Source organism: Canis lupus, chromosome 19 (genome assembly GCF_048164855.1).
Source record: "Canis lupus baileyi chromosome 19, mCanLup2.hap1, whole genome shotgun sequence".
Taxonomy (NCBI): domain Eukaryota; kingdom Metazoa; phylum Chordata; class Mammalia; order Carnivora; family Canidae; genus Canis; species Canis lupus.
Genome location: NC_132856.1, coordinates 1558486 through 1583278, shown reverse-complemented (window position 1 = coordinate 1583278; position 24793 = coordinate 1558486). Strand labels below are relative to the sequence as shown.

The 24793-nt window shown below is 41.1% G+C and overlaps 1 protein-coding gene across 10 annotated transcripts; it reads left to right on the top strand.

The window, feature by feature from the left end:
• Nucleotides 1–65: 65 nt before the first annotated feature.
• ZNF35 (zinc finger protein 35) lies at nucleotides 66–24214 on the top strand. Of its 10 annotated transcripts, XR_012011414.1 has the most exons (7): nucleotides 79–352; nucleotides 2490–2808; nucleotides 10379–10523; nucleotides 15101–16350; nucleotides 17329–17379; nucleotides 18986–19045; nucleotides 19251–24214. XR_012011414.1 is itself a non-coding variant. In XM_072784820.1 (5 exons), exons 4-5 carry the CDS (start codon nucleotides 13709–13711, stop codon nucleotides 16345–16347), a joined length of 1413 nt encoding a protein of 470 aa, XP_072640921.1. In that variant the 5' UTR covers nucleotides 66–352; nucleotides 2493–2808; nucleotides 10379–10523; nucleotides 13688–13708; the 3' UTR covers nucleotides 16348–24214. The 10 variants fall into 10 exon arrangements, 6 of the variants coding, with proteins under 6 accessions (XP_072640921.1, XP_072640922.1, XP_072640923.1 ...); XR_012011415.1 differs by lacking the exon at nucleotides 18986–19045; XR_012011413.1 differs by having other exon boundaries at nucleotides 18986–24214.
• The last annotated feature ends 579 nt before the right edge of the window (nucleotides 24215–24793 follow it).

Sequence of the window (24793 nt, the reverse complement as noted above, 5' to 3'; positions counted from 1 at the left end):
GGCTTTCTACAGACAAATCCTTTCTGGCTTCAGGTTCCTGCCTACGCGCCTTGCCTAAGTACTGCCGAGCCAGGGGATGTCCCCTTCCCTGAAGCTCGGGGCCACAGTTCACCTGCACCTTCCAAAGCACTTGGCTCCCGTCGCTGGTCTGCGGCGATTTGGGACATCCATCGAGAAGACCGCACCTCCGAGATTCCTAGAGAGGCCGGCCTGGAGACTGGAGAAGCCGGAAGCCCGGCTCTAGGCACTTCCTGTCCGGTTATTGTTCTCGCGCCGGAGGCGCGGGGCGTCGGATCCTGCTGGCCTTTTGCCGTAGTGCTCGTGGGCTCCTGGCGGGCGTCTTCGAGACACGGTCAGTGAGTCTGGCGGGGGTGGGCACAAATGTCCCGGGCGCGGGAAGGGCCATCCCAAGGGCGGGCCGCCGCGACCTCCTCGGGGGCCCTGGCCTGTTTGTCCCTAAGGCGGCTCCGCGTCCCATCACTTCAGAAGCCCAGCTGGCGCCTGCCGGGGGTCTGGCCGGGGACCTTGAACGCGGACGGCCCTGGGGCCTGGGGCCTGGGGCCTGGGGCAGGCTCGCCCGGAGTGCGGCCGCCTGGGGTCTGCAGGGGGCAGGGGCGCTGGGGGAGCCCTCTCTGGGGAGTCTGTGCTGTCTGGGTGGAGGCGCGCGTGAGGTTCCTTAGCCGCAGGCAGGTCCGGAGGGACGCAGCAGGGGACTGTTCGGGCCTTTGTACCTGGTGGAGTTCACCTCGTGGAAAGAATGGACGATGGAAAGAATAATCGCCCAGAATTGAGGATTGGTGCAGGAGTGACAGTACTGCTGCGTCAAGAAATTCAGTGTGTGCGGTAAATTGCCAATAAGTCTGACGTAGGAGAAAGCATGCGATTACTTCAATAGTAGCAAAAGGGGACTTGACAAAAATTAGCACCTTTTTCCCCCAGTAAAACGTCTGAAGGGGAATAGAAGAAATTTAATTTCCTCATAATAAACTAAACCAGTAAGATCGTTTTACTCACAAATTAAACAACAACACAAACAATCAATTAGGATGAAGGGGTACTGTTAAGTTGTTGGTGTGATCCTTTAAGAAAGCAGTTTGGAATGTTTATCAACCATGAAATCCTTGAACCACTAATCAGAGCCTATATTCCGAGGGAGTAATTCAGCAGAAGAAAAAACTATTTGCACAGAAAAAAATTTAGCGTTAATTATTAAGAATATAAACTGAAAACAATCAAAATGCCTTTTACTAAAGCAATGGCTCATAAGTAGGATTAAGTTATAGTATAGGTATAATTCAGAATTCTGTGCCAGAATGAAGTAACTCTGTATATATTTATATGGAAAGATCTAAGACTATGGAATACTATGTGAAATATAGAGATTGAGGTAAGAAAGAAACAATGCAAGTTGCTGAAAAATGCACAGGTGTGATCTAATCTCTGTTTTGGGAAATAAGCGCTCTCTGTAAAGGTGTACATATCTGTATGGAAATGCAGAGAAAACACTGATGACTGGTAACAACTGTGGGGGGAATATATTTAATTCTGTGTGTTTCTGTATCACTTGGTCCTTTTTAAAAAAAAAAAAAATTTTATCTATTCATGAGAGACAAAGAGAACAGAGAGAGAGGCAGAGCCACAGGCAGAGAGAAAAGCAGGCTCCATGCAGGGAGCCTGATGTGGGACTTGATCCCAGGACCAGGAATCACACCCTGAGCCAAAGGTGGCGCTAAACCGCTGAGCCACCCAGGCACCCCTACTTGGTTCTTTTTGGTTAAGAATGACTGAATAGGGGAATTAATACTATAGGTTATTGTATAGCTACTAAAAATAATAAGCATGGAGAATGGCAACATAAAACATCTCTTTTTTTAATCTTAAGAGTAATACAAGGCATTTAGAATTAGTGGAAAAAGTAAGCAAACAAAAAGAATCTCAAAACTACATCACCCAAAGATGACCACCCCTAAATGTTGGTATGTAGACCCTCAGTCTTTTTCTTGAGATTCTTTAGTTTATGCTATTGTGTATCTTTGCTAATTTAAAAAAGCGCTGTTTTAATATTCCTTCTTAAAAAAAAAACAACCGTGATAATTATGAAATATATATCCCTATAGGTAAAAAGTTTATTAAGTCATGATTGTCACTATGGTTGAAGCTTTTCCCTTAAATTCTGTGCTGCATCTCCTTGGAGATGGAGTAGGACTGATTGTTCTTAGTCTTTTCTGTATTTTTCAAGTTTTACAATAAAAATACGTTATCCCTATAAACAAGAAAAAAACTCAATAAATATTATATAAAGCTATCTGTGATTATTATGGGAACAAATTACATGTTTGCAGTTGAACCCTCTCCATTCTATGAAGGTGCAGTAGAGCAGACTCTTGCCATAGTGGCTGCTGCTTAGGCACTGGTGAAATTGGCCAGTCGGCTTTATGACATCCAGGCATACCTCTGCTCAATGCTAACAACGTTTTCTGGTTTTTCAGTAGACAGTCTTCATTTTGGCCCTGGGAAGAAACCTAAGAAGAAGCTTTTGAAACTTAAAAATTAGATGGGACTTGATCTCTGCTGGGCAGCCCCCAGCTATAATAATTCCCCTCCTGAGCATAGAAGATGACTGCACAACTGAGAGAGGCCATGGATTTAACTGCCTGGGGCTCAGTGACCGTGAAAAAGGAGGAGGAAGAGGAAGAAAACTTCCTGGGTCAGGCATCCAGTCAGCAAGTGCACTCTGAGAACATCAAAGTCTGGGCTCCTGGGGAAGGTCCTCAGACAGGCCTTGATATATCAGAACAGGAGGAAAAGGTAAATAATTGTCTGGGAGGAAGCGGAGAGAAGAGACCTGAAAACCTCAAGTAGTTTCAGAGGGCACTATGTCCCTCTGCTTCCACACCTGGAGTATTATTTTCTGGCAAGGGCTCTAGCCTTTGGCCTTTGGAATATAATACAAATAGTCTCTTCTGATTGATGGGACATTTAGTGCTTTCTCTAAACCAGTGGTTCTCAAACCTTGCTACCCAGAATTGATTGGGGAGATTTTTGTAAAATTGTGATGCTCATGCCATACTTTATTCCAGTTAAATGAAATCCTGTGGTGGGTCCCAGACATCTGTGTTTTTTAAAAACTTCAGGTGATTCCAGTCAGATTCTGATAGCTCTAACCTGTGCTTCTCAAATTTTAATATAATTGATATCTCACATTTTAATCACCAGGAGATCTTATAAAAATGTAGATTCTGATTCAGGAGGTCTGGGTTAAGATTCTGTACTCACAAGCTCGCAGTTGGTGATGATCTATGGGTTGCACTTCGAAGAGGGAGGATATACCCTATACTCTGGTCCTTAATGCTTTCAAAACATTTGAACCAGATGATACTGTGGTTCCCCAAAGATCATAACCTTGCTTTTGTGATCTTTAGACCTCAGAAAACTGTACCCTGGAAAATCTCCCCACATGCTCTTTTGTCATGCACCCACTGGTAAATTAGGTTTCGGTGCTATAGTGGGTAGTGAAGTGAAATCAAAGTGATAGAGAAAAAACTCGGTGCCTTGATTCTCTGCCTGACCCATGTTGGGGATCAGAGAAGCCTTTGCCTTTATTTTCTTTTTTCTTTTTTGTTTTATTTTTACTTTTTTATGTATAAATTTCTTTTTTATTGGTGTTCAATTTGCCAACATATAGAATAACACCCAGTGCTCATCCCGTCAAGTGCCCAACTCAGTGCCTGACACCCAGTCACCCCCAGCCCCCACCCTCCTCCCCTTCCACCACCCCTAGTTCGTTTCCCAGAGTTAGGAGTCTTTCATGTTCTGTCTCCCATTCTGATATTTCCCAGTTATTTTTTCTCCTTTCCGCTTTATTCCCTTTCACTATTTTTTATATTCCGCAAGTGAATGAGAACATACGCTATTTGTCCTTCTCCGATTGACTTACTTCACTCAGCATAATACCCTCCAGTTCCATCCATGTTGAAGCAAATGGTGGGTAATTGTCGTCTCTAATGGCTGAGGAATATTCCATTGTATACATAAACCACATCTTCTTTATCCATTCATCTTTCGATGGACACCGAGGCTCCTTCCACAGTTTGGCTATTGTGGACATTGCTGCTAGAAACATCGGGGTGCAGGTGTCCCGGCGTTTCATTGCATCTGTATCTTTGGGGTAAATCCCCAGCAGTGCAATTGCTGGGTCGTAGGGCAGGTCTATTTTTAACTCTGAGGAACCTCCACACAGTTTTCCAGAGTGGCTGCACCAGTTCACATTCCCACCAACAGTGTAAGAGGGTTCCCTTTTCTCCGCATCCTCTCCAACATTTGTGTTTCCTGCCTTGTTAATTGTCCCCATTCTTACTGGTGTGAGGTGGTACCTCATTGTGGTTTTGATTTTTCCCTGATGGCAAGTGATGCAGAGCATTTTCTCGTGTGCATGTTGGCCATGTCTATGTCTTCCTCCGTGAGGTGGTACCTCATTGTGGTTTTGATTTTTCCCTGATGGCAAGTGATGCAGAGCATTTTCTCGTGTGCATGTTGGCCATGTCTATGTCTTCCTCCGTGAGATTTCTCTTCATGTCTTTTGCCCATTTCATGATTGGATTGTTTGTTTCTTTGGTGTTGAGTTCAACAAGTTCTTTATAGATCTTGGAAACTAGCCCTTTATCTGATATGTCATTTGCAAATATCTTCTCCCATTCTGTAGTTTGTCTTTTAGATTTGTTGACTGTATCCTTTGCTGTGCAAAGGGTTTTTATCTTAATGAAGCCCCAATAGTTCATTTTTGCTTTTGTTTCTTTAGCCTTCCTGGATGAATCTTCCAAGAAGTTACTGTGGCCGAGTTCAAAAAGGGTGCTGCCTGTGTTCTCCTCTAGGATTTTGATGGAATCTTGTCTCACATTTACATCTTTCATCCATTTTGAGTTTATCTTTGTGTATGGTGCAAGAGAGTGGTCTAGTTTCATTCTTCTGCATGTGGATGTCCAATTTTCCCAGCACCATTTATTGAAGAGACTGTCTTTCTTCCAGTGGATAGTCTTTCCTCCTTTATCGAATATTAGTTGACCATAAAGTTCAGGGTCCACTTCTGGGTTCTCTATTCTGTTCCATTGTTCTGTGTGTCTGCTTTTGTGCCAGTACCACACTGTCTTGATGACCACAGCTTTGTAGTACAACCTGAAATCTGGCATTGTGATGCCCCCAGCTATGGTTTTCTTTTTTAAAATTCCCCTGGCTATTCGGTGTCTTTTCTGATTCCACACAAATCTTAAAATAATTTGTTCTAACTCTCTGAAGAAAGTCCATGGTATTTTGATAGGGATGGCATTGAACATGTAAATTGCCCTGGGTAACATTGACATTTTCACAATATTAATTCTTCCAATCCATGAGCATGGAATATTTTTCCATCTCTTTGTGCCTTCCTCAATTTCTTTCAGAAGTGTTCTATAGTTTTTAGGGTATAGATCCTTTACCTCTTTGGTTAGGTTTATTCCTAGGTATCTTATGCTTTTGGGTGCCATTGTAAATGGGATTGACTCCTTAATTTCTCTTTCTTCAGTCTCATTGTTGCTCTATAGAAATGCCACTGAATGCTGGGCATTGATTTTGTATCCTGCCACACTGCCAAATTGCTGTATGAGTTCTAGCAATATTGGGGTGCAGTCTTTTGGGTTTTCTACGTAGAGTATCATGTCATCGGTGAAGATGGAGAGTTTGACTTCTTCTTTGCCAATTTGAATGCCTTTTATTTCTTTATGTTGCCTGATTGCTGAGGCTAGGACTTCCATTACTATGTTGAATAGCAGTGGTGAGAGTGAACATCCCTGTCTTGTTCCTGATCTTAGGGGAAAGGCTCCCAGTGCTTCCCCATTGAGAATGATATTTGTAAAAAAAAAAAAAAAAGAGAATGATATTTGCTGTGGGCTTTTCGTAGATGGCTTTTAAGATGTTGAGGAATGTTCCCTCTATCCCTAAGCTCTGAAGAGTTTTGATCAGGAATGGATGCTGTATATTGTCAAATGCTTTCTCTGCGTCTATTGAAAGGATCATATGGTTCTTGTTTTTTCTCTTGCTGATATGATGAATCACACTGATTGTTTTACGAGTGTTGAACCAGCGTTGCATTCCGGGGATAAATCCTACTTGTTCATGGTGAATAATCTTCTTAATGTACTGTTGGATCCTATTGGATAGTATCTTGTTGAGAATTTTTGCATCCATGTTCATCAGGGATATTGGTCTAGAATTCTCCTTTTTGGTGGGGTCTTTGTCTGGTTTTGGAGTTAAGGTGATGCTGGCCTCATAGACGAGTTTGGAAGTACTCCATCTCTTTCTATCTTTCCGAACAGCTTTAGTAGAATAGGTATGGTTTCTTCTTTAAACATTTGATAGAATTCCCCTGGGAAGCCATCTGGCCCTGGTCTTGGGAGGTTTTTGATGACTGCTTCAATTTCCTCCCTGGTTATTGGCCTGTTCAGGTTTTCTGTTTCTTCCAGTTCCAGTTTTGGTAGTTTGAGGTTTTCCAGAAATGTGTCCATTTCTTCTAGATTGCCTAATTTATTGGCGTATAGCTGTTCATAATATGTTTTTATTTATTTTTATTTTATTTTATTTTTTTAAGATTTTATTTATTTATTCATAGACACACAGAGAGAGAGAGGCAGAGACACAGGCAAAGGGAGAAGCAGGCTCCACACAGGGAGCCTGACGTGGGACTCGATCCCGGGTCTCCAGGATCACACCCCAGGCTGCAGGCGGCGCCAAACCACTGCGCCACCGGGGCTGCCCCATAGTATGTTTGTAAAATCGTTTGTATTTCCTTGGTGTTGGTAGTGACCTCTCTTTTCTCATTCATGATTTTATTAATTTGAGTCTTCTCTCTCTTCTTTTTAATAAGGCTGGCTAATGGTTTATCTCTCTTATTAATTCTTTCAAAGAACCAACTCCTGGTTTTGTTAATCTGTTCCACAGTTCTTCTGGTCTCAATTTCATTGAGTTCTGCGCGAATCTTTATTAATTCTCTTCTGCTGGGTGTAAGATCTATTTGCTGTTTTTTCTCTAGCTCCTGTAGGTGTAAGGTTAGCTTTTGTATTTGAGTTCTTTCCAGTTTTTGGATGGCTGCTTGTATTGCGATGTATTTCCCCCTCAGGAGTGCTTTTGCTGTATCCCAAAGATTTTGAATGGTTGTATCTTCATTCTTATTAGTTTCCATGAATCTTTTTAATTCTTCCTTAATTTCCTGGTTGACCCTTTCATCTTTTAGCAGGATGGTCCTTAACCTCCACGTGTTTGACGTCCTTCCAACCTTATTCTTGCCATTTAGTTCTAATTTCAAGGCATTATGGTCTGAGAATACGCAGGGGAGGATCCCAATCTTTTGGTATCGGTTCAGACCTATTTGTGACCCAGTATGTGGTCTATTCTGGAGAAAGTTCCATGTGCACTTGAGAAGAATGTGTATTCAGTTGCGTTTGGACGTAAATTTCTGTAGATATCTGTGAAATCCATCTAGTCCAGTGTGTCATTTAAAGCTCGTTTCTTTGGAGATGTGCTTAGAATATCTATCGAGTATAGAAAGTGCTACATTGAAGTCACCAAATATAAGTGTGTTATTATCTAAGTATGTCTTAACTTTGGTTATTAGTTGATTGATATATTTGGCAGCTCTCACATTCGGAGCATATATATTGAGGATTGTTTAGTCCTCTTCTTGGATAGATCCTTTAAGTATAATACAATGTCCCTCTTTATCTCTCACTACAGTTTTTGGGGTAAATTTTAGTTTATCTGATATAAGGATGGCTACCCCTGCTTTCTTTTGAGGACCATTTGAATGGTAAATGGTTCTCCAACCCTTTATTTTCAGGCTGTAGGTGTCCTTATGTCTAAAGTGAGTCTCTTGTAGACAGCAAATAGATAGGTCTTGTTTTTTTATCCAACCTGAAACCCTGCGCCTTTTGATAGGGTCATTAAGCCCATTCACGTTCAGAGTTACTATTGAAAGATATGAGTATAGTTTCATCATGATACCTATTCAGTCCCTGTTTTTGTGGATTGTTCCGTTGGAATTCTTCTTAAAGAGGAATTTTAAGAGTCCCCCTTAAAGTTTCTTGCAGAGCTGGTTTCATGGTCACATATTCTTTCAGTTCCTACTTGTCTTGGAAGCTCTTTATCTCTCCTTCTATTCTGAATGAGAGCCTTGCTGGATAAAGTATTCTTGGCTACATGTTTTTCTCATTTAGGACCCTGAATATATCCTGCCAGCCCTTTCTGGCCTGCCAGGTCTCTGTGGAGACGTCTGCTGTTAATCTGATATCTCTCCCCTTATAAGTTAGGGATCTCTTGTCTCTTGCTGCTTTAAGGATCTTCTCTTTATCTTTGAAATTTGCAAGCTTCACTATTAAATGTCAAGGTGTTGAACAGTTTTTATTGATTTTTAGGGGGGGATCTCTCTATTTCCTGGATCTGAATGCCTGTTTCCATTCCCAGATTAGGAAAGTTTTCAGGTATGATTTGTTCAAATACATATTCTGGCCCTCTGTCCCTTTCGGCGCCCTCGGGAACCCCAATTAAATGTAGATTTTTCTTCCTCAGGCTGTCGCTTATTTCCCTTAATCTATTCATGATCTTTTAATTGTTTGTCTCTTTTTTCCTCAGTTTCCTCTTTGCCATCAACTTGTCTTCTATGTCACTCCCTCGTTCTTCCACCTTGTCAACCCTCATCGTTAGGACCTCTAGTTTGGATTGCATCTCATTCAATTGATTTTTAATGTCTGCCTGATTAGATCTAAGTTCTGCAGTCATGAAGTCTCTTGAGTCCTTTATGCTTTTTTCTAGAGCCACCAGTAGCTGTGTAATAGTGCTTCTGAATTGGCTTTCTGACATTGAATTGTAATCCAGATGTAACTGTGTGGGAGAGAGGACTGTTTCTAATTCTTTTGAGGTGAGGTTTTCCTTCTAGCCATTTTGCACAGTGCAGAGTGGCCAAAAACAAGTTGTATTGGGAAAAGGAGAAAAAGAAGAGAAAGAAGAAAAGAAAACGAAAAAAAGAGAAAAAAAAAAAAGAGAAGAAAAGAAAGGTCGGGGGGAAGCAAACAGAAATCAAAAAACAAAAAACAAGGGGGAGTATCCTCTGATTCTGTATACTGTAAATCCCTCGACTTCCACTGGGACTTTCCAGTGCTGCTTTGTCAATAATTTGTTTTTCCCCTGTCCGTATAGCTGGTCTTCTGGGGGAGGCGCCTGCTGTGCTGATTTTCAGGTGTTAGCACTTGGGGAAGGTGCTCAGCCCCCTGCCTGGTGCAGGGCTCAGTGAAAGATGTTTAAGCTATATATCTGGTGAGGCCACTGTGAGGCTCAGTGGGGGTTTATCCTGTGAGGCCCCAGGAGGAACAAGAACAGTGGCGGCGGCCAGGTTTGGAGCCCTGGATTCAGCTCTGGCAGTAACACTCAGTCTGCAGGGGCCTGGATCCTCCAGGGGCGGGGCCGCTGATCTGCTCCGCTTGGGGCAGGAGTGTCCCTGCTGTCCTGGGCCCTCCTGGCTTCTGCCTGTCCCGGTGCGAGTGCTGGATCTTGGGCTGTGTCCCTGGCGCCCTGTGCTCCCGGGCCTGTGCTGTTGGATTTGCCCTCCCGGCCGCCAGGCCCCTTCCGCCCCGGAGCCGCGGTCTGAGCCACTCCCAAGCTGCTCCTGGGGTCGTGCAGTCCCCTCTGTGCAGAGCCTCTGCTGGAGCGCCTCTGAGCTGCTCCTGGGTCCAGCCAGGTGTGCCCTGCAGCCCTTTAGGGAGCTGGGCCACGGGGTGTGGCATGCTTTCCCTGGGGCGCAAGTGCCTCTGTTAGTGTCCCAGGGAGCCTGAGGGCATCCTCGCCCCTCCTCAGATCCTACTCTAACTCCCTGTGAGCACCTTTCAGTCCGGGAAGATGGGGTGAAACTCCTGCTTCTCCAGGCATGGCTTTCCTGTCCTGGGGACACTAGCCCTGGCCTTAGCGTGGCTCCTCGCAGAGCCCCTCCCCCTTGGATGCCTTTTGTTTATTTCTTTCCTCTCCCCACTTCCCCCCCCCTCCCTACCTTGATAGAAGCGTGAACTTTTCTCACTGTAGCATTCCAGCTGTTCTCTCTTTAAATCTCAGACCGAATTGGTAGATTTTCAGGATTATTTGAAGGTTATCTAGGTAATTTGTTGGGGACAGGTGACTTGGGGACCCTACTCTTCCGCCATCTTGCCCCGCCTCTCCTTTTTTTTTGTTTTTAAATGTTAAAAAATTTTTAAAAATCTTTTATGGTCTTCAGGAATAGGTCCTTACATTCTCATCTTCAAAACTAATCATACCACCTCCCCCTGACAATCCACTCATAAACTGACCTGGGCTTTGTTGTCTCTAGGGTCCAAACATGTTCTGGGACATGGCTGTCGTCCTGAAAGCAACACAGGAGGCACCTACTGGCTCAACCATTGGCAGCTACTCATTACCGGGGACTTTGGCCAAGAACGAGATACTGGATACTCATGGGATCATGACCTCTCTCGGCAAGTTTCTACCCCCTGATTCAGAATCTGACCTTTGGAGTTTCTCCATATCTATTTAGAGACTGGTGGTCTGATCTCCTAACTTGAGAAACCTAGAGTATTGAGGTATCAAAACTGTCAGGGAGAGCTGGCTAGAAGAATGCCAAAAGATACCTGTGCATTTGTCACAGGAAATGGCTCATTTTATATGTAGTCTTAAGACACCAGATAGACACGGGTGAACTTTAAATTCACGTACTCTTCATATGCTTCGTGTTTATCATTGGTTGGTGAGCCTGCAAGAGAAGCCAGCTAAGGTCAGAAGGGTCAGTTTTTGTTGTGATTTTGAGGAAATGTTGTGGAGATGTTCTTTTTTTTATAGATCTTTGTGCAGATTCCAGGGGGGTTTTGAGCAGTTGTGTCAACTATACTCATGTTCAAAGCTAGGTCTTAATAGAGGGTACTAATGGCTGACTTATCACCTGGTTCTTTCTCTAGGCTGGGACTCAGGATATGTCTGACTAGCAATGGCAGAAACTTACCTATAGAGGAGTGATGTGTCACTGTGGGTCAAGGATGTGGTAGCCATGGGTCCTGTGTTGTAGAAGTAATCCCTGGGTGACTGCCAAGGCCCTTACGGCACTCGAATTCTAGAAATCTGGCTGGTACAGAGCTACACCTGAATATTTTGAATACTCTGCTCTCTAGCCCATTCCTCAGACTGACCAGGTCACTTTCTTAAACCACTATAGGATTATCTTATATATTATTCATCTTCTTGTCTCTTCTTTAATTATTCCTCATCAGCAGCTTCTGTTGCCTATTTCCTGCTCTCTGTTCCATTCTCTCTGGTGCATTCTGTGTATTATCACTTCTTTTTCTCTTTCCTTGCTTTATCTTTCATTCACATCTTAACTCCAGCAGTAACACGTGTCCACCAGGCATGATCACTGTTTCCCTTCTTTGCTTCTTACCTCAAGACCCTTTCCCCAGCCAAGATTGACCCTTCTGTGTATTGTCAGCTGTTTGCATAGCAGCAGGTAACAGCAGGGTTATAAGTTCTACAAATTAAGAGAAATACCTGAGTGTAGTTGCTGCCCTGCCTTTGATAACTCTTTGACCTTGAACAAGTCCTTTCTCTCTCAACCTCCATTTCCTGTTCTTTCAGCAAGACTGTATTCATTCAGTGCATACAGGATCTTGTGGGGGCCCTGCTTTCTGTGTGCTGGGTAATGTGATAGGTGTTGAGGATACTGAAGAAGATACAGTCTTGCCCTTCTTTTTAGCTCTCACACAAATGAAGGAGAATAGTTTCATCTTGATGATAAAATTGTAAAATATGCATGAACATGCTTTGAAAATTCCTGGTGGTTAACATCTGAGAGAGTTTTATCTACAGCTTCCTATGTATTAATTACTGTTGAATTTATTAAAGTTTAAAACATTTAAAACTCAAGTTTTTAAGCATTTAAACATAACTTATTTTTATTTTACTTATACATCTAGGAGATTTTTATAAAAATGAGAATACTTGTCCTTTAATTCATGTTTAGTGAAGCCTCAGGTTTTACAGATTAATATTTTAAACTTTTTAAAACGTTTTGCTCTATCTACATATCAATTTATATAAAAATTTCCTTATTTTTATTCTCAAATATATAAAATGTATTATATTTCAAATTCAGTATATATAATTTTTAAAAATATTTCAAATACCTAAGTAGGCAGACTTAACTAATCTTACGTATAAAATCTTACTAATCACACTTTTGTAAACCTAATGAATTTGTAGTGACTTACAAATTTAGTAAATCAAATTACCATTCATATCTTACAATAGAGTCTCCAGCTAAAATGGTAGACCTAGATAGCATTTTAGATCTCTTTTTAAAAAAATGAAAAAAAAGGTATTGATTTCAAAAGTTGTACTTTGCCTGTCCTCTAGTTCATCACAAGTACATTTTTAGTTAATTTCTTTAGTAGGGTTACAATAATGCTTCAAGGTCTAAAAAAGGAAAAATAACTATCTCAAGCCAAAGGTACAGGTTCTACATTATTGGTTAATTAATAATGCAAAGGGATTTGAGCTTGAGTACTCAGAACAGACTTTTCCTTTTTTTAGATCCTGGGCATTGGCCAAGATCCTAGCTCTTCATCCCTGTAATGGAAATGTTAAATGACCAATATGTGGAGACCTTGTAGGCCACAGTTGTACCTGCTTCTGTAATAATCTTGACAGAAAACATGATGCAAATATAAGTAATTGTTTCTGTTATTGGTTCTAATTGGTTCAGTAGTTCCCACTGGTCTTCATCTTTCATGGCTTTCTAGTGTTCTAAATCTTATGGTAAAAAGGGTAGGAGTGAGGTCAGGGGATGAAAGTGAGGTCATAGATTGAAGTTTTCTTGGAATTTGTTCTTCTTGGAAAGATGCTTGGTGGGGATAGGAGGCCCCCAGTGTCAGTGATACAGAGCTAAAGGAAAGAAGTAGTAGATGGAAAAAAGCAAGGAGGGAGACATTAGAAGGGAAAGAAATTAGGTGAGATGTATGGGATAAAGAAAAGTAGAGAACATAGAAGAAAGTGCGCAAAAGAAAAGCAGAAGAGATATGAAATAATACAAGGAAAAAAATCAGAATATTCCACTCACACTGAGTTGTAATATAAAAACCAAGAGAGGAGAGATGACGAGGCACTAGGGAAAAGAGATAGAGGGGGAAAAAGTAAAATAAGAAAGAAGATAAGAAGACAGATGGTCACTGCACTTAGGGTGGTGAGCATTGAGTAATGTATGGAATTGTTGAATTAATATGTCATACACTTGAAATTAATATAAGACTGTTAATCATACTTTAGTTAAAAAAATTTTGAAAAGACAAAAATGTTAGGGCAGTTAAGCTACAGGAAGAAAAATAGAATAGATACAAGAAAGACATCAGAAGACCTCAAAAGAGTAGGAATAGAAAGAACTGGAAAAAGACTAGCATTTCATAATTTGTTGTCACATTCAGTTCTCTGCCATATGCAGGCCTTGCATTGCCTTTTTCCAGCACTGCCTATCTTATCTGAATGATTATGATGGGAGTGTCGTGTAACTGTTGTTTTAACCAGGTAACCATACTGGGCTGTTTCCCTGCCCCCCCATCATGTTTTGTATCCTGATATCCCTGTCTCACTCATCTCCTAGGTTGGAGAGTTGCCCTGATCTATGCTGGTGGGATGTCTTACAGATGCTGGATTCTCCCCCTTGCAGTTGCTGTATGACCTGCAGCTCACAGCTTTCCTGCTCACTTCTAAGTTCACCACCAGGAGGAATATCTCCCCTTTGGAGGCTTGCCTTCACTGCTTGCCCTGGTTTCATGTGCCTTATCTGGGTAGTGTTCCTGAACTTGGTATAATTCAAATGCTGATGAAGAGTTTATGAACGCTAGGTTGTACAGGTGCACATCATTGGGTCACGGGTGATAGGAGTGGAGAGGAGACACATAAAGAGTTACTATGTTACTGACTCTAGGACCCCTTTTCTGACACTACAGTTCCAAGGCAGTTTTAAAACTTCAGGGTGTTTTGCTGTTTTCATGATACTGGCATAAGGGAACAGGCTATACAGTGTCTCAAACTTAGAAGGGTCAGCTTTCCTTGACACAAAGCAGAGCTGTTTGCTCAACACAAGTGTTGAGCTGTTTACTCTGTTCACATTCTTCCTTAGTCCCTTCTGGGGTTGCCATCTATCACCATAACAACTCCTATCCTCTAAGGATCTCCATCTTTGCTCCTGGGCCCCAACACGTGGACCCACAGTACTAGATGTGAGGCTCAAAGTCACTGCAGACTCTCCAGAGCCACTTCCTGTGCTCAGACATTACTGTAGAGTAACTTGATTAATCTTCTCCTGGTTTTATGAGATACATACTGTTATTGTCCTTATTTTGGAGATAAGGAAACTGAGGCAAAGAAGTTAAGTTAGTAGCCCAAATTCCTACAGCTATGTGGCAGAGCAGGCGTTTGAAACCAAGCCGTCTGGCTCCACAGTCATGTTGTTAAGCTATGTGCTACATAGCCTCTCAGTGTTTCAGGTGCTCTTAGCTGCTCTGGTCCTTCTGGCATCCAGTGGACCCTTTCTGTCCATGCTTATCTTTACTTGAATATCCAGCTTCCTCATACACAAAAGTCTAAGTTGCATAGATTTTCATTTCTAGGGTCAGAATGTCCTTAAGTGGTGGGTTGTAAGCAGATCTACACTAAGTAGCTAACGTAAGGAGGCAAGCCTGGGAGAGTAGTGCCCTACAACTGGTCTTAATTGTAAGATCAGTCATTACACAACCAGAGCCATCTGAAGATGGCTTTCCTGCATGAAGCAGTGTTGGATGTCCAATGGAGGTAACTGGAAGTGCTGGAAAGACCACGAATCAGTGGAGTCTGCTCTGGGTGTGGCAGAAGAACCTAGAGAGGAGAGGTGACACATGGGGGAATTCTTTTCTTTGATGAAGCCATTTTACACATACACCAAAGTCACATACATCCTGACATTTATCACTTGATCCTGTTCTTTTTCTAGGCCAGAATAAGCTGACACTTATACTTTTGTTTGTTGTTTCAGGTGCTGAAACCAAGAACCCACAGTTACTGGTTCCAAAAACTGAGATATGTGATGAAGCAGAAAAACCCTTCATAATATCAGGAAGAATCCAGAAAGTTAATCCTCAAGGACCTGAGTTAGGAGAAGCCTGTGAAAAAGGGAACATGATAAAGAGGCAAAGAATTAAGAGGGAAAAGAAAGGTTTCAGACATATGGCAGTGAAGGACTGTCATGTACCTGAAAGCTTCAAAGTAGAGGAAGATCAGAAATGTCAGCAGTCTGGGGAAAGATATAGCCTTAGTTCTAGCTCTGTTAAAAATCAGAAAAGCCAGCCTGGACAGAAACCTTTCACATGTAGTGTGTGTGGAAAAGGCTTTAGTCAGAGTGCAAACCTTGTAGTGCATCAGCGAATCCACACTGGGGAGAAACCCTTCGAATGTCATGAGTGTGGAAAGGCCTTCATTCAGAGTGCAAACCTTGTCGTACATCAGCGAATCCACACTGGACAGAAACCATATGTATGTTCAAAATGTGGGAAAGCCTTCACTCAGAGTTCAAATCTGACTGTACATCAAAAAATCCACTCCTTAGAAAAAACCTTTAAGTGCAGTGAATGTGAGAAAGCCTTCAGTTATAGCTCACAACTTGCTCGGCACCAGAAAGTCCACATTACAGAAAAATGCTATGAATGTAATGAGTGTGGGAAAACATTTACTCGGAGCTCAAACCTCATTGTCCACCAGAGGATCCACACTGGGGAGAAGCCCTTTGCCTGTAATGATTGTGGCAAAGCCTTTACCCAGAGTGCAAATCTTATTGTACATCAACGAAGCCATACTGGTGAGAAGCCATATGAGTGTAAAGAGTGTGGAAAAGCCTTTAGTTGTTTTTCACACCTTATTGTGCACCAGAGAATTCACACTGCAGAGAAACCTTATGATTGCAGTGAGTGTGGAAAAGCCTTCAGTCAGCTATCTTGCCTTATTGTGCATCAGAGGATTCACAGTGGAGATCTTCCTTATGTGTGTAATGAGTGTGGGAAGGCCTTCACATGTAGCTCGTACCTGCTTATTCATCAGAGAATTCATAATGGGGAAAAACCTTACACATGCAATGAGTGTGGCAAGGCCTTCCGGCAAAGGTCGAGCCTCACTGTGCACCAGAGAACCCACACTGGGGAGAAGCCCTATGAGTGTGCCAAGTGTGGCGCGGCTTTCATTTCTAACTCACACCTCATGCGACACCACAGAACCCATCTTGTTGAGTAACAGGTACTGGTTACTCCAGGCATTGATCGTAATCCACTAACCCCTAATTGGATATGTCTTTGCTGTTTTGTTCCTCTGTAAAAATGAGGCTGTCATGTTCTTAAAAGTAACAGTTTTCAGGAGTATATCACAGAACATAAGCATTTTGGAGACTGACTTAAAGTGAAAGCTAAGCACTTAAAGGCAGGGACTGTGTTTTTTTGAGGTGTGCCCTCAGTGGTCCTCCTGTTTGAAATGGAATGTGGCTTTTTTAGAAATTGGTTATATAAAGCTAAGTGATAAAGATCCTATTTGAGGAAAGGTGTTTTTGATTTTTTAAACCCAATTTCTTGAGCAACAGGCAGGTTTTTGGTATAGGTCTGCTTGGAATTCTGGAGCTTTGATCCTTGTATTCTAGTATTTTGGGTTAAGAAATGATGACTAGTTAAGGAAGCCACTTGGGGTAGCAAATCAACACTCACCTTTGAACTTTTTTATAAGCTTTCCATTCCTTAGGCAATCTTCTCCTAAAATGGATAGAAGTAGGAAATAGCTGTTTCCCCTGTTGTCTATACCTCATGAACCTTGGTATGGTAAAGCTCTGGGAGGGTCTGACAAACCTCTTCCATTCTGCAGTCTGAGTGGCCAAGCACTTGAGGATTGATGGTGACAAAACACTGGGGCCAGGGTGTATTCATTTGCTGACAACTCTTCATGTGACCCTAACTTCATTGCATTCCATCAGAGTGAGATGCTTCTAACAGCCCCTTCACAGAGGGGTCAAAGAATAAAGCTTGCTGAAAGGCCTGTTCACATTATCTATGCTTATTCTGCTCAGGCCCAGCCAGGGGGGGTTCACTTTGGGTGTCATTCTCACTTTTTGGCTGGTCTTTAGAAGAAATAATGGAGTCCTAATTTTGAGAGGACCAAAGAAGAAAGTAAAGGGAGGAGGGGAGGTAGAGTGGGACTCCTAAAGTCTTAATTTTTTTTTTTTTTGAGAAGTTCAACAGTATTGGAATGTGAAAACTTAGAAGGATGAAGAAACTGGCTAAGGTAAGATAACCTTTGTTACTATTGAGCCTTTATTCCTGGAAAAATAATTTATAAAACTATGCAATAGGTAGAGTTATGTAATATTGCCTTGTATTTATATAGAACTTAATTCCTTGTTTATACACCTTCAAGTATAGAATCAATCCTCAGCACTTCCCTTAAACTTTCACACAGATCCTTACCTTAATCCATAGAACACTGAAAGAGGTGTTTTCCCCATCTAGCTGAGAGTGATCAGACAACAAAGAGCAGCCTACATTCAAATCCAGGATTTAAACTAGGTTCTCTGTTCTGCAATGCTGTGTCTAACCACCTGCAATCCAGGTCTTCCACAGAGCCTGAGAAAGGGGTGAGGAAGCTGAGATTTTAGGACGTGCCTTAGGTAGTGTGACCCACAGTAAGCATCAAATCAGACTAGGATTGGAGTCTCCTGGTTGTGGGTCTGTCTCTTCATCCCATTCAGCAAGCAAGAACATATTGTAAATGCCCTACCTGCTGACAAGCAATCTGGTACAACTCGTAGAAGTCCCATCATTGGGACTTAACTGGCTCATTTGTTTTGTATTTAAGCTCAGGAAGAGGTGTTTGGACACTTTCATGTATAGAAGGCGTAAACAAAGCTTGTTTATTTCCTCTTTCTCTTCCCCTTCAACTATGGTCTTAAATCCAAGCATATGCACCTTCTTTTCCCAGTTTGCACTCTGAATCATACATAACTATAAGAAATTAATAGGATTCAAAAGTCAGAATCAGAAATGCTCATGTCCTCTGTGACTGTTCCTGTCCCCCAGATGAGAATGGAGAAACCCAAAGATAACACCAAGTGTTTGCTAAGATTGGGAACAAGCCTAGGTATTTACCCCTGCAGGATCAGGAAGCCCAGTAGAAGAGCAGGTTTGAAGATTTGGAGTAAATCTGACCTGGACCTATCAAGAGACCAAAAGTGTACTTTCCTTGAAAGATACAAGCCAGGACTTAGGATCCTTAGGACAGTTAAATTCTTCTGGTTTCACACTATGTTCATCCTAATTTAATGCTTTTCGTGGATGATTGAGATTTCCTGGCTAAAGATTGCTGGTCATAGGCAACTCAGAAAAGGCTGTGCAGGTGATTATGATGTAAAGCTAGATTTGAAAATCACCCAACCTTGCAGTGAAACAGTGATTTTCACTTGGCTGCATGTTAGAACAACCTAGTGTACTTAAATTTTTTTTCCATTCCCAGGGCCAACTTTTTTTTTTTTTTCCAATTCTGGAGGGAAACCCTTTGGGGTCACATTGTGTGACCAAGGTAATGGCCACTGCAGTCAAGTAAAGTCTGTAGGCCACGAATGCATGTGATCAAAGGTGGAGTAGGAAAGCCCGAGTAAAATCTGGATGTGCAGAGTACTCTGTGTGGTTTCGGCAAAACAGGATACTAACAACATTGGCTGCACTGGATGTCCTATACCTTGGTTGTAAGGATTCTGTGCCCTAATTTATTTGTATTTTAAGTGAATATACCAAACACTTTATATATATGAGCAAACCAAGTTTTACACAGCATACTTTTATATTCCTCATTCAACAAAATGACTTTTTACACTTCTACTGTATTTCATCTCCAGGTCTTGGTTTCCACAAATCTGCACCCAGGTTCAAGACTTCTCCAATGCTGCATAAATTATGTGAGCCTAGTGGATTACCAAACAGACCAGATCCTTAACTAACAACTCTTATTTCCAGTTAATTTCCAGACTTTAAAATAAGTTACTGCTCTCCTTTTTCTGTATGGTTTCTGATAGATGAGAAGTGACTACTACTTGGCACAGTTGGCTTAAGTTTTCATTTTCCCAAAAGTCAACCCCTTTCTCTCTTGGCTTTTATTTCTAGAAGCAGATCAGAACTCTGAAGCCCTGATTCTTAAGTTGCCAAGAGCTATCAGAGTTCTAGCTATCAAAAATCCAGGCCAACTGATGAGTACTAAGAAGACAGCCAAGAAGTCATGGCAACAGTTGTGTATTAAGGAGAACATAGTGATATGGAAGTGATGATAAAGTCTTGTACTTTGGGGGGCACAGGGGAGGAGAGACTCATTCACACACACACACAACACATACACACACCCCTACACTTACATGCCTCAGACCCATGGATCTCCAAGCTCAGGAAGAGGTGTTTGGACAAAGCTAATCTTTATGTTCTGGGTCCCTCCCTCGCCTAGATAGTTATCCTTTCATATCTGTCACTTTGCTTGCTCTTCCATCCAGTGTGCTCAATCTTTCTGGGGTCATAGTCCCTTTGAGGATCTAATGGAGGTTGTAGATACTCTTCCTGAGACCTGCAGATAGCACATTCAGTTTTTCGCTCATTTGTGGTGGTTTATAGTCTCCCTAAGGCCAGTTCTTGAATCCGCTAGGGCCTAAATGTCTAGTGACATTAAGAAATGAGGTCAGAATCTCTAGATGTTGCCCAAATACAATCTCAATCTTGCTTTTCCTGGATTCCCTCCTTAAGCAAATAGCGTTATTCAGCACCCAAACTGGAAATCCAAGAGGTTATTTCTGGCTTTCTCTGTGTCCTTCTTTCAACAGTTCTTTTCACTCTTTGTGGCAAACATGGTGCTAGTTCCTGGAGTACAAAGGCAAACAAGGCCTACCAAATCCTGGTGTCTCAGGAAAACTGTTTGAACCCCTTAACATGATTTACTAAGCTCTTCATAGTCTCTTTCCAAGCTAATCTCTTCACTTTGCATGTATTTTTACTGCAGCCTAGAGGCATGTGCTGGCTTTTCTCTGTGCCTTTGCTCACACTGTCCCTGATGCTTATTACCACCACTTCCTACTTGGCCTCTGTCTACTTTGCTGAACTTTAGATTTCTTTTAAGATTTGATTCCAGTCTCATCTTTGGGAACCCTCTGACTAATCCTTAGCAAGTATGTGTATACACACACACACACACACACACAGATAGATAGATATATACTTAGAAGTATGGAAGAGCATGTGGTATGTATCCACTTTATGCTTTAAAGTGAAAAAAAAATTTGGATTCATAATTGTGTATATAGTACAGTTCTCATATAATGTTTCATATACTATGTACTGTTAAAAAGTAATAGATAAATTACCTGAAGGAAATAAAAAAATGTTATAAGTGGTTAAGTGACATGTTCACAGCCATACAGAATTGCAGAGCTTAGACTCAAACTTGGTCCTGTAGATTATAGAATTATGGGTGATTAAAAGTCATTTTTTTCTTTTTAAGTAATATTTTCTATAAGGAACAAGAACTTTATAATCAAGAAAAAATTATTATATTTACGTATTTAGTTCTATTGTATTAACTCTAAACAGTATTTTAATTCTGTGTTTTAAGATGTGGAATATACCCTGCCATTTCTTTCTCCTTCCCCTTCCACCTCTCTGCCTCTGACAATGTCAAGTCTGATTCTTGAACTCTATTCTGTAACCACAGATAGTCTTTTATGCTTTGTTTATTGATTTGCTCTAAATGTTGAAAATAAACAGCATGAATGTAATGTAAATGTTTACTGCAGATTAAGTAGCTTACTATGATTTATATATATTATTTTACTGGAGTTTTTAGTTGCCTTTCTTTTCCCCTTATACTGGTTGCTTTTAGCACACTCTGAGTGATTTTCAGATTCTTCATCTAATTAGATACTCTATTGAGTCCCCTTTTTTCTCTTTAAGAGACCTCTAGTTTCTAGCTTCCCATGCTAGTCTGCCCTTGATGTTTTCCTGCCCCTTGTTTTGTTGTTAAATGGGGCTTTGGTGTGTATTGAATTGTACATGTTGCTCTTATTTATTAACTCATTTCACTGCAGCACAACTTCCAAGTCACTGCCAAGAAAGAGTATATGGAAAACAAAAATATTGAGTGCTTATATATCAAAAAAACATCTTTCTCTGTCCTCCAGCTTGATTGTTACTCTGGCTCTGAAATTCTACATTGAAAAATTAATCCAGAATTTGTAGATGCCTGGTTCCAGTCTGATTCTTATTTGACAATCAATAAATACTGTTTGCATTACTGAGATCTTTTCCCCCACCCAGCCCCCATCCCTGAAAGCTTTTATAAAGTCTCCTCTTTATTCTTGTGCACTTAATTCTCCAGTGTACTCAGTGGAATTTTTCAATCTAGTGACTCAGGTTACTTCTATTCTTGGAAATGTTCTTGTATTATGTGATAATCTCCCCACCCCTTTTTCTCTTTTTAGTCTTTCTGGAATCTTTATCTGTCATATGTTGGACCTGTGGATTGATCCTCAGCTACTTTCTGTGTTATTACCATGTCCTTGTTTTGTGCTATTTTCTGAGAGACTTTTGTTATTTTTTAACCTGCTTAGCAAATTTCTTATTTTGCCAATATTAATTTCTAAAAAGCTTTTCCTTTTCTGTTTGTTCCCTTTTTGTAGCATACTATTCTCATTTTAGAGACACCTCTCAATTCTGAGTGTTGTAATTAGAAGAGTTTTCTTAAAGGTTTCTCTGTCAGCAGATATCTCACCCCTTCGTGTCCTTCCCCTGGGTCCTTTTTTCTCTTTGTTTACTCTCATTAGAGACTTTCCTCAAATATGTTGTGATTCTTACTGACATAAACAAATCTGTATGTGTGTATCAAAAGTCCATTTGAGACCTCTGTGTGTGGGAGTGGGGTTTGCTCAGTTAAGAGGCTTTCTTCTAGAATACTCGGAAGGAAACAAACTCTTCCCTGGAAATCTTTCAGCTCTAGAATGCTATCTTTTGTCTGGGGCTTATATGCTTTGTTAGCAGGAACACCTCTGATATTTTGTCTGGGGTTTAGATACCATAAGTGCTTCTGTAGGAGTGGGAGAGAGGAAAGTCAAGTGTTATTAAAGGCTTTTGGTTAATGCCCTTATTTTTATCCTCACTTCTCCCTTCTACCCTTAATGTACCTGGGGTTTCCAAGTCCCAAGTTGCTTTGGGATTTGGCAGGGTATGTCAGCTACCTCCTTGCATTGTATTGCCCTCAGCAAGTGTTCCAAGTTCTTACTCCCTCCATGCAGCCTTCTCCATTTTCCATCTTACAGAGATTTGTTCCCCTTATCACATCATTATTTATATATTTTAAGCCATTATAATTCATTATCATCTTACAGGAAGATAAAACATTTTTTAAAAGACTGTTGATATGCTTTTATATTGCACTACCACTTAACTATCCTAAAAATGAGTATTTTGGCAGTGATTTATATACTTGTCAGTGTTACAGTTTTACCAAAAAAAAAAAAAAAAAATCCAAGGGAATAATTAAATTATAATATGATGGAATATTATGCAACCACTAAAGAGCATAATTTAAAGGATATTTAGTGATATAAAATGTTCCCGGTATTAAATGGAAAATGCTAAGTACAAAATTAAATGGTAGGTACAGATAGCTCAATTTTCTTAAATATACGTGCATAGAAAAGATGAAAAAAATAAGTACATAGGGTGGTTAATGGTTAAATATCACTGCTTTGTCTATATTTTCTACAATACACCTCAGTTACCTTTATGACCAGGAAGGGAAAAGCTAATAAAAACACAAGATGATGGCTCATATGGAGTGATGAGACAATTTTGGGGGGTGTGGTAGTAGGGAGCAGCAGAGTAAGGGACTGGGGAATAAAGAAACCAGTTACCAAGGACAATGGTGGATGGAATTCGTTCGGGGAATATATGTAACCTTAGTGATTGTGATGTATACCTGGGGCTCGGCTGGTGAGGGGAGAAAGAAATCTTGGAGACCATACAGATAGCTTTTGTCAGACTACAAGGGAGATTCTGACTCAGTGGCCGGGGCAAGAAGAGAATGGACAGATGGAGCGAGCAGGCCTTAGGGGCATGAAAGATTAAGCCTCAAATCCCCAAGCCAGAAATCAGCTCCACAACCTGGTGAAACATGACTTGTGACAAATGGGTCCTGCCCAGGCCTAAGAAGCCCTGGTTTCCTTGTACTGCTCTGGGTCTGACCTGTGTTCACAGTAGTCAGTACTTCTGAGGTGTTGGGTGGGGATTTGGGAGATGCAACTCAAGTCCTAGCACACTAGTAGCAAGGTTGTAACAACCCCATTTGTTAAGGGGTTCCTGTGTGGGAGACTTAATGCCAAATGTTCTTTATTTCATTTAGTCCTCACCTGAGGAAGAAAGTTCCTTTATAATCCCCATTTTCAAGGAATATCTTCACAGGATTAGAATAACTCAGGCCAAAGTTTGTGCCCCTTCCTCCCAAGCTACTTTCTCCATGTCCCTCCAGAGACCTTTCGCCTCAAAAGTTACAGAAGCAAACAATGAAGAATAAGTCTTCCTCCTAGCTCAGGGTACCCTGGTTGGGAGTACCCTGGAAATAAGTGTTGCAAATTTCTTGATCCTTCCAAGGAGAGTGTATGTATTTACAGTCTTCTGTATCCCCCTTTAAAACACACACTCAGAAACAGGACCTTAGGATATGCAATGTCTACACTTTTTTTTTTTTCCATTTAGTGTGTCTTGGAGATGGTTCTATATTAGCCTATAAGATCTACCTCATTTTTTTTTCTTTGCCATGTGATATTGAATTCTATGGATGTACCATTATTCATGTAGCAGTATCCTGTTGGTGGGCATGTAGTTTCTTTTCTGTCTTTTGTTTTACAAACAGTGCCATGCTAAATCACCTGGTATACCATCATGTTGTGTGCAACTTTGCAGTATAAATTGATAAAGGGTAGGTACATTTGATTTTTGATAGAAATTGCAAATGCAGTTCACAGTATTTGTATGAAAATGCCCATTTCCATGAGTCTTCTATAAAACTATTATTTTCTGGTCTGATAAACGGAAAATGCTCTCATGTTTTTATTTTGTGTTCAATTCTGAGTGAAACTGGGTATCCTGTTGGGTGTTTACAAAGTCATATATTTCTTTTTCCTGTGATTTGCTTGTTCATGTCCTTTAGCAGTTTTTTGTTGGGTTGATCCTTTTAAGAATTGGTTTGGGGACACCTGGGTGGCTCAGTGGCCGAGCGTCTCCCTTTGGTTCAGGTCATGATTCCAGGGTCCTGGGATCAAGTTCCACATTGGGCTCCCCACAGAGAGACTGCTTCTCTGTCTGCCTGTGTCTCTGCCTCTTTCTGTGTGTCTCATGAATAAATAAATCTTTAAAAAAAAGAATTGGTTTGTACAGACCATAGTAAAGGAATTATCTGCCATATGTGTTGCAAATATTCCCCAGTTTACAGTTACTCCTTTAATTTTTAATGTTCGGAAATTTTCATTTTAAAGTCAAATCCCAGACTTTCCCTCTTCAAATGATATATTCTCTCATGATTTTGCCTAGTCATGTGATTTAGGTCCATTTGAAATTCATTTTGGAGTAAGGATTGAATTGGGTCCTTGTCCTGCTTCCTGCCCCTTTTCCTCTCC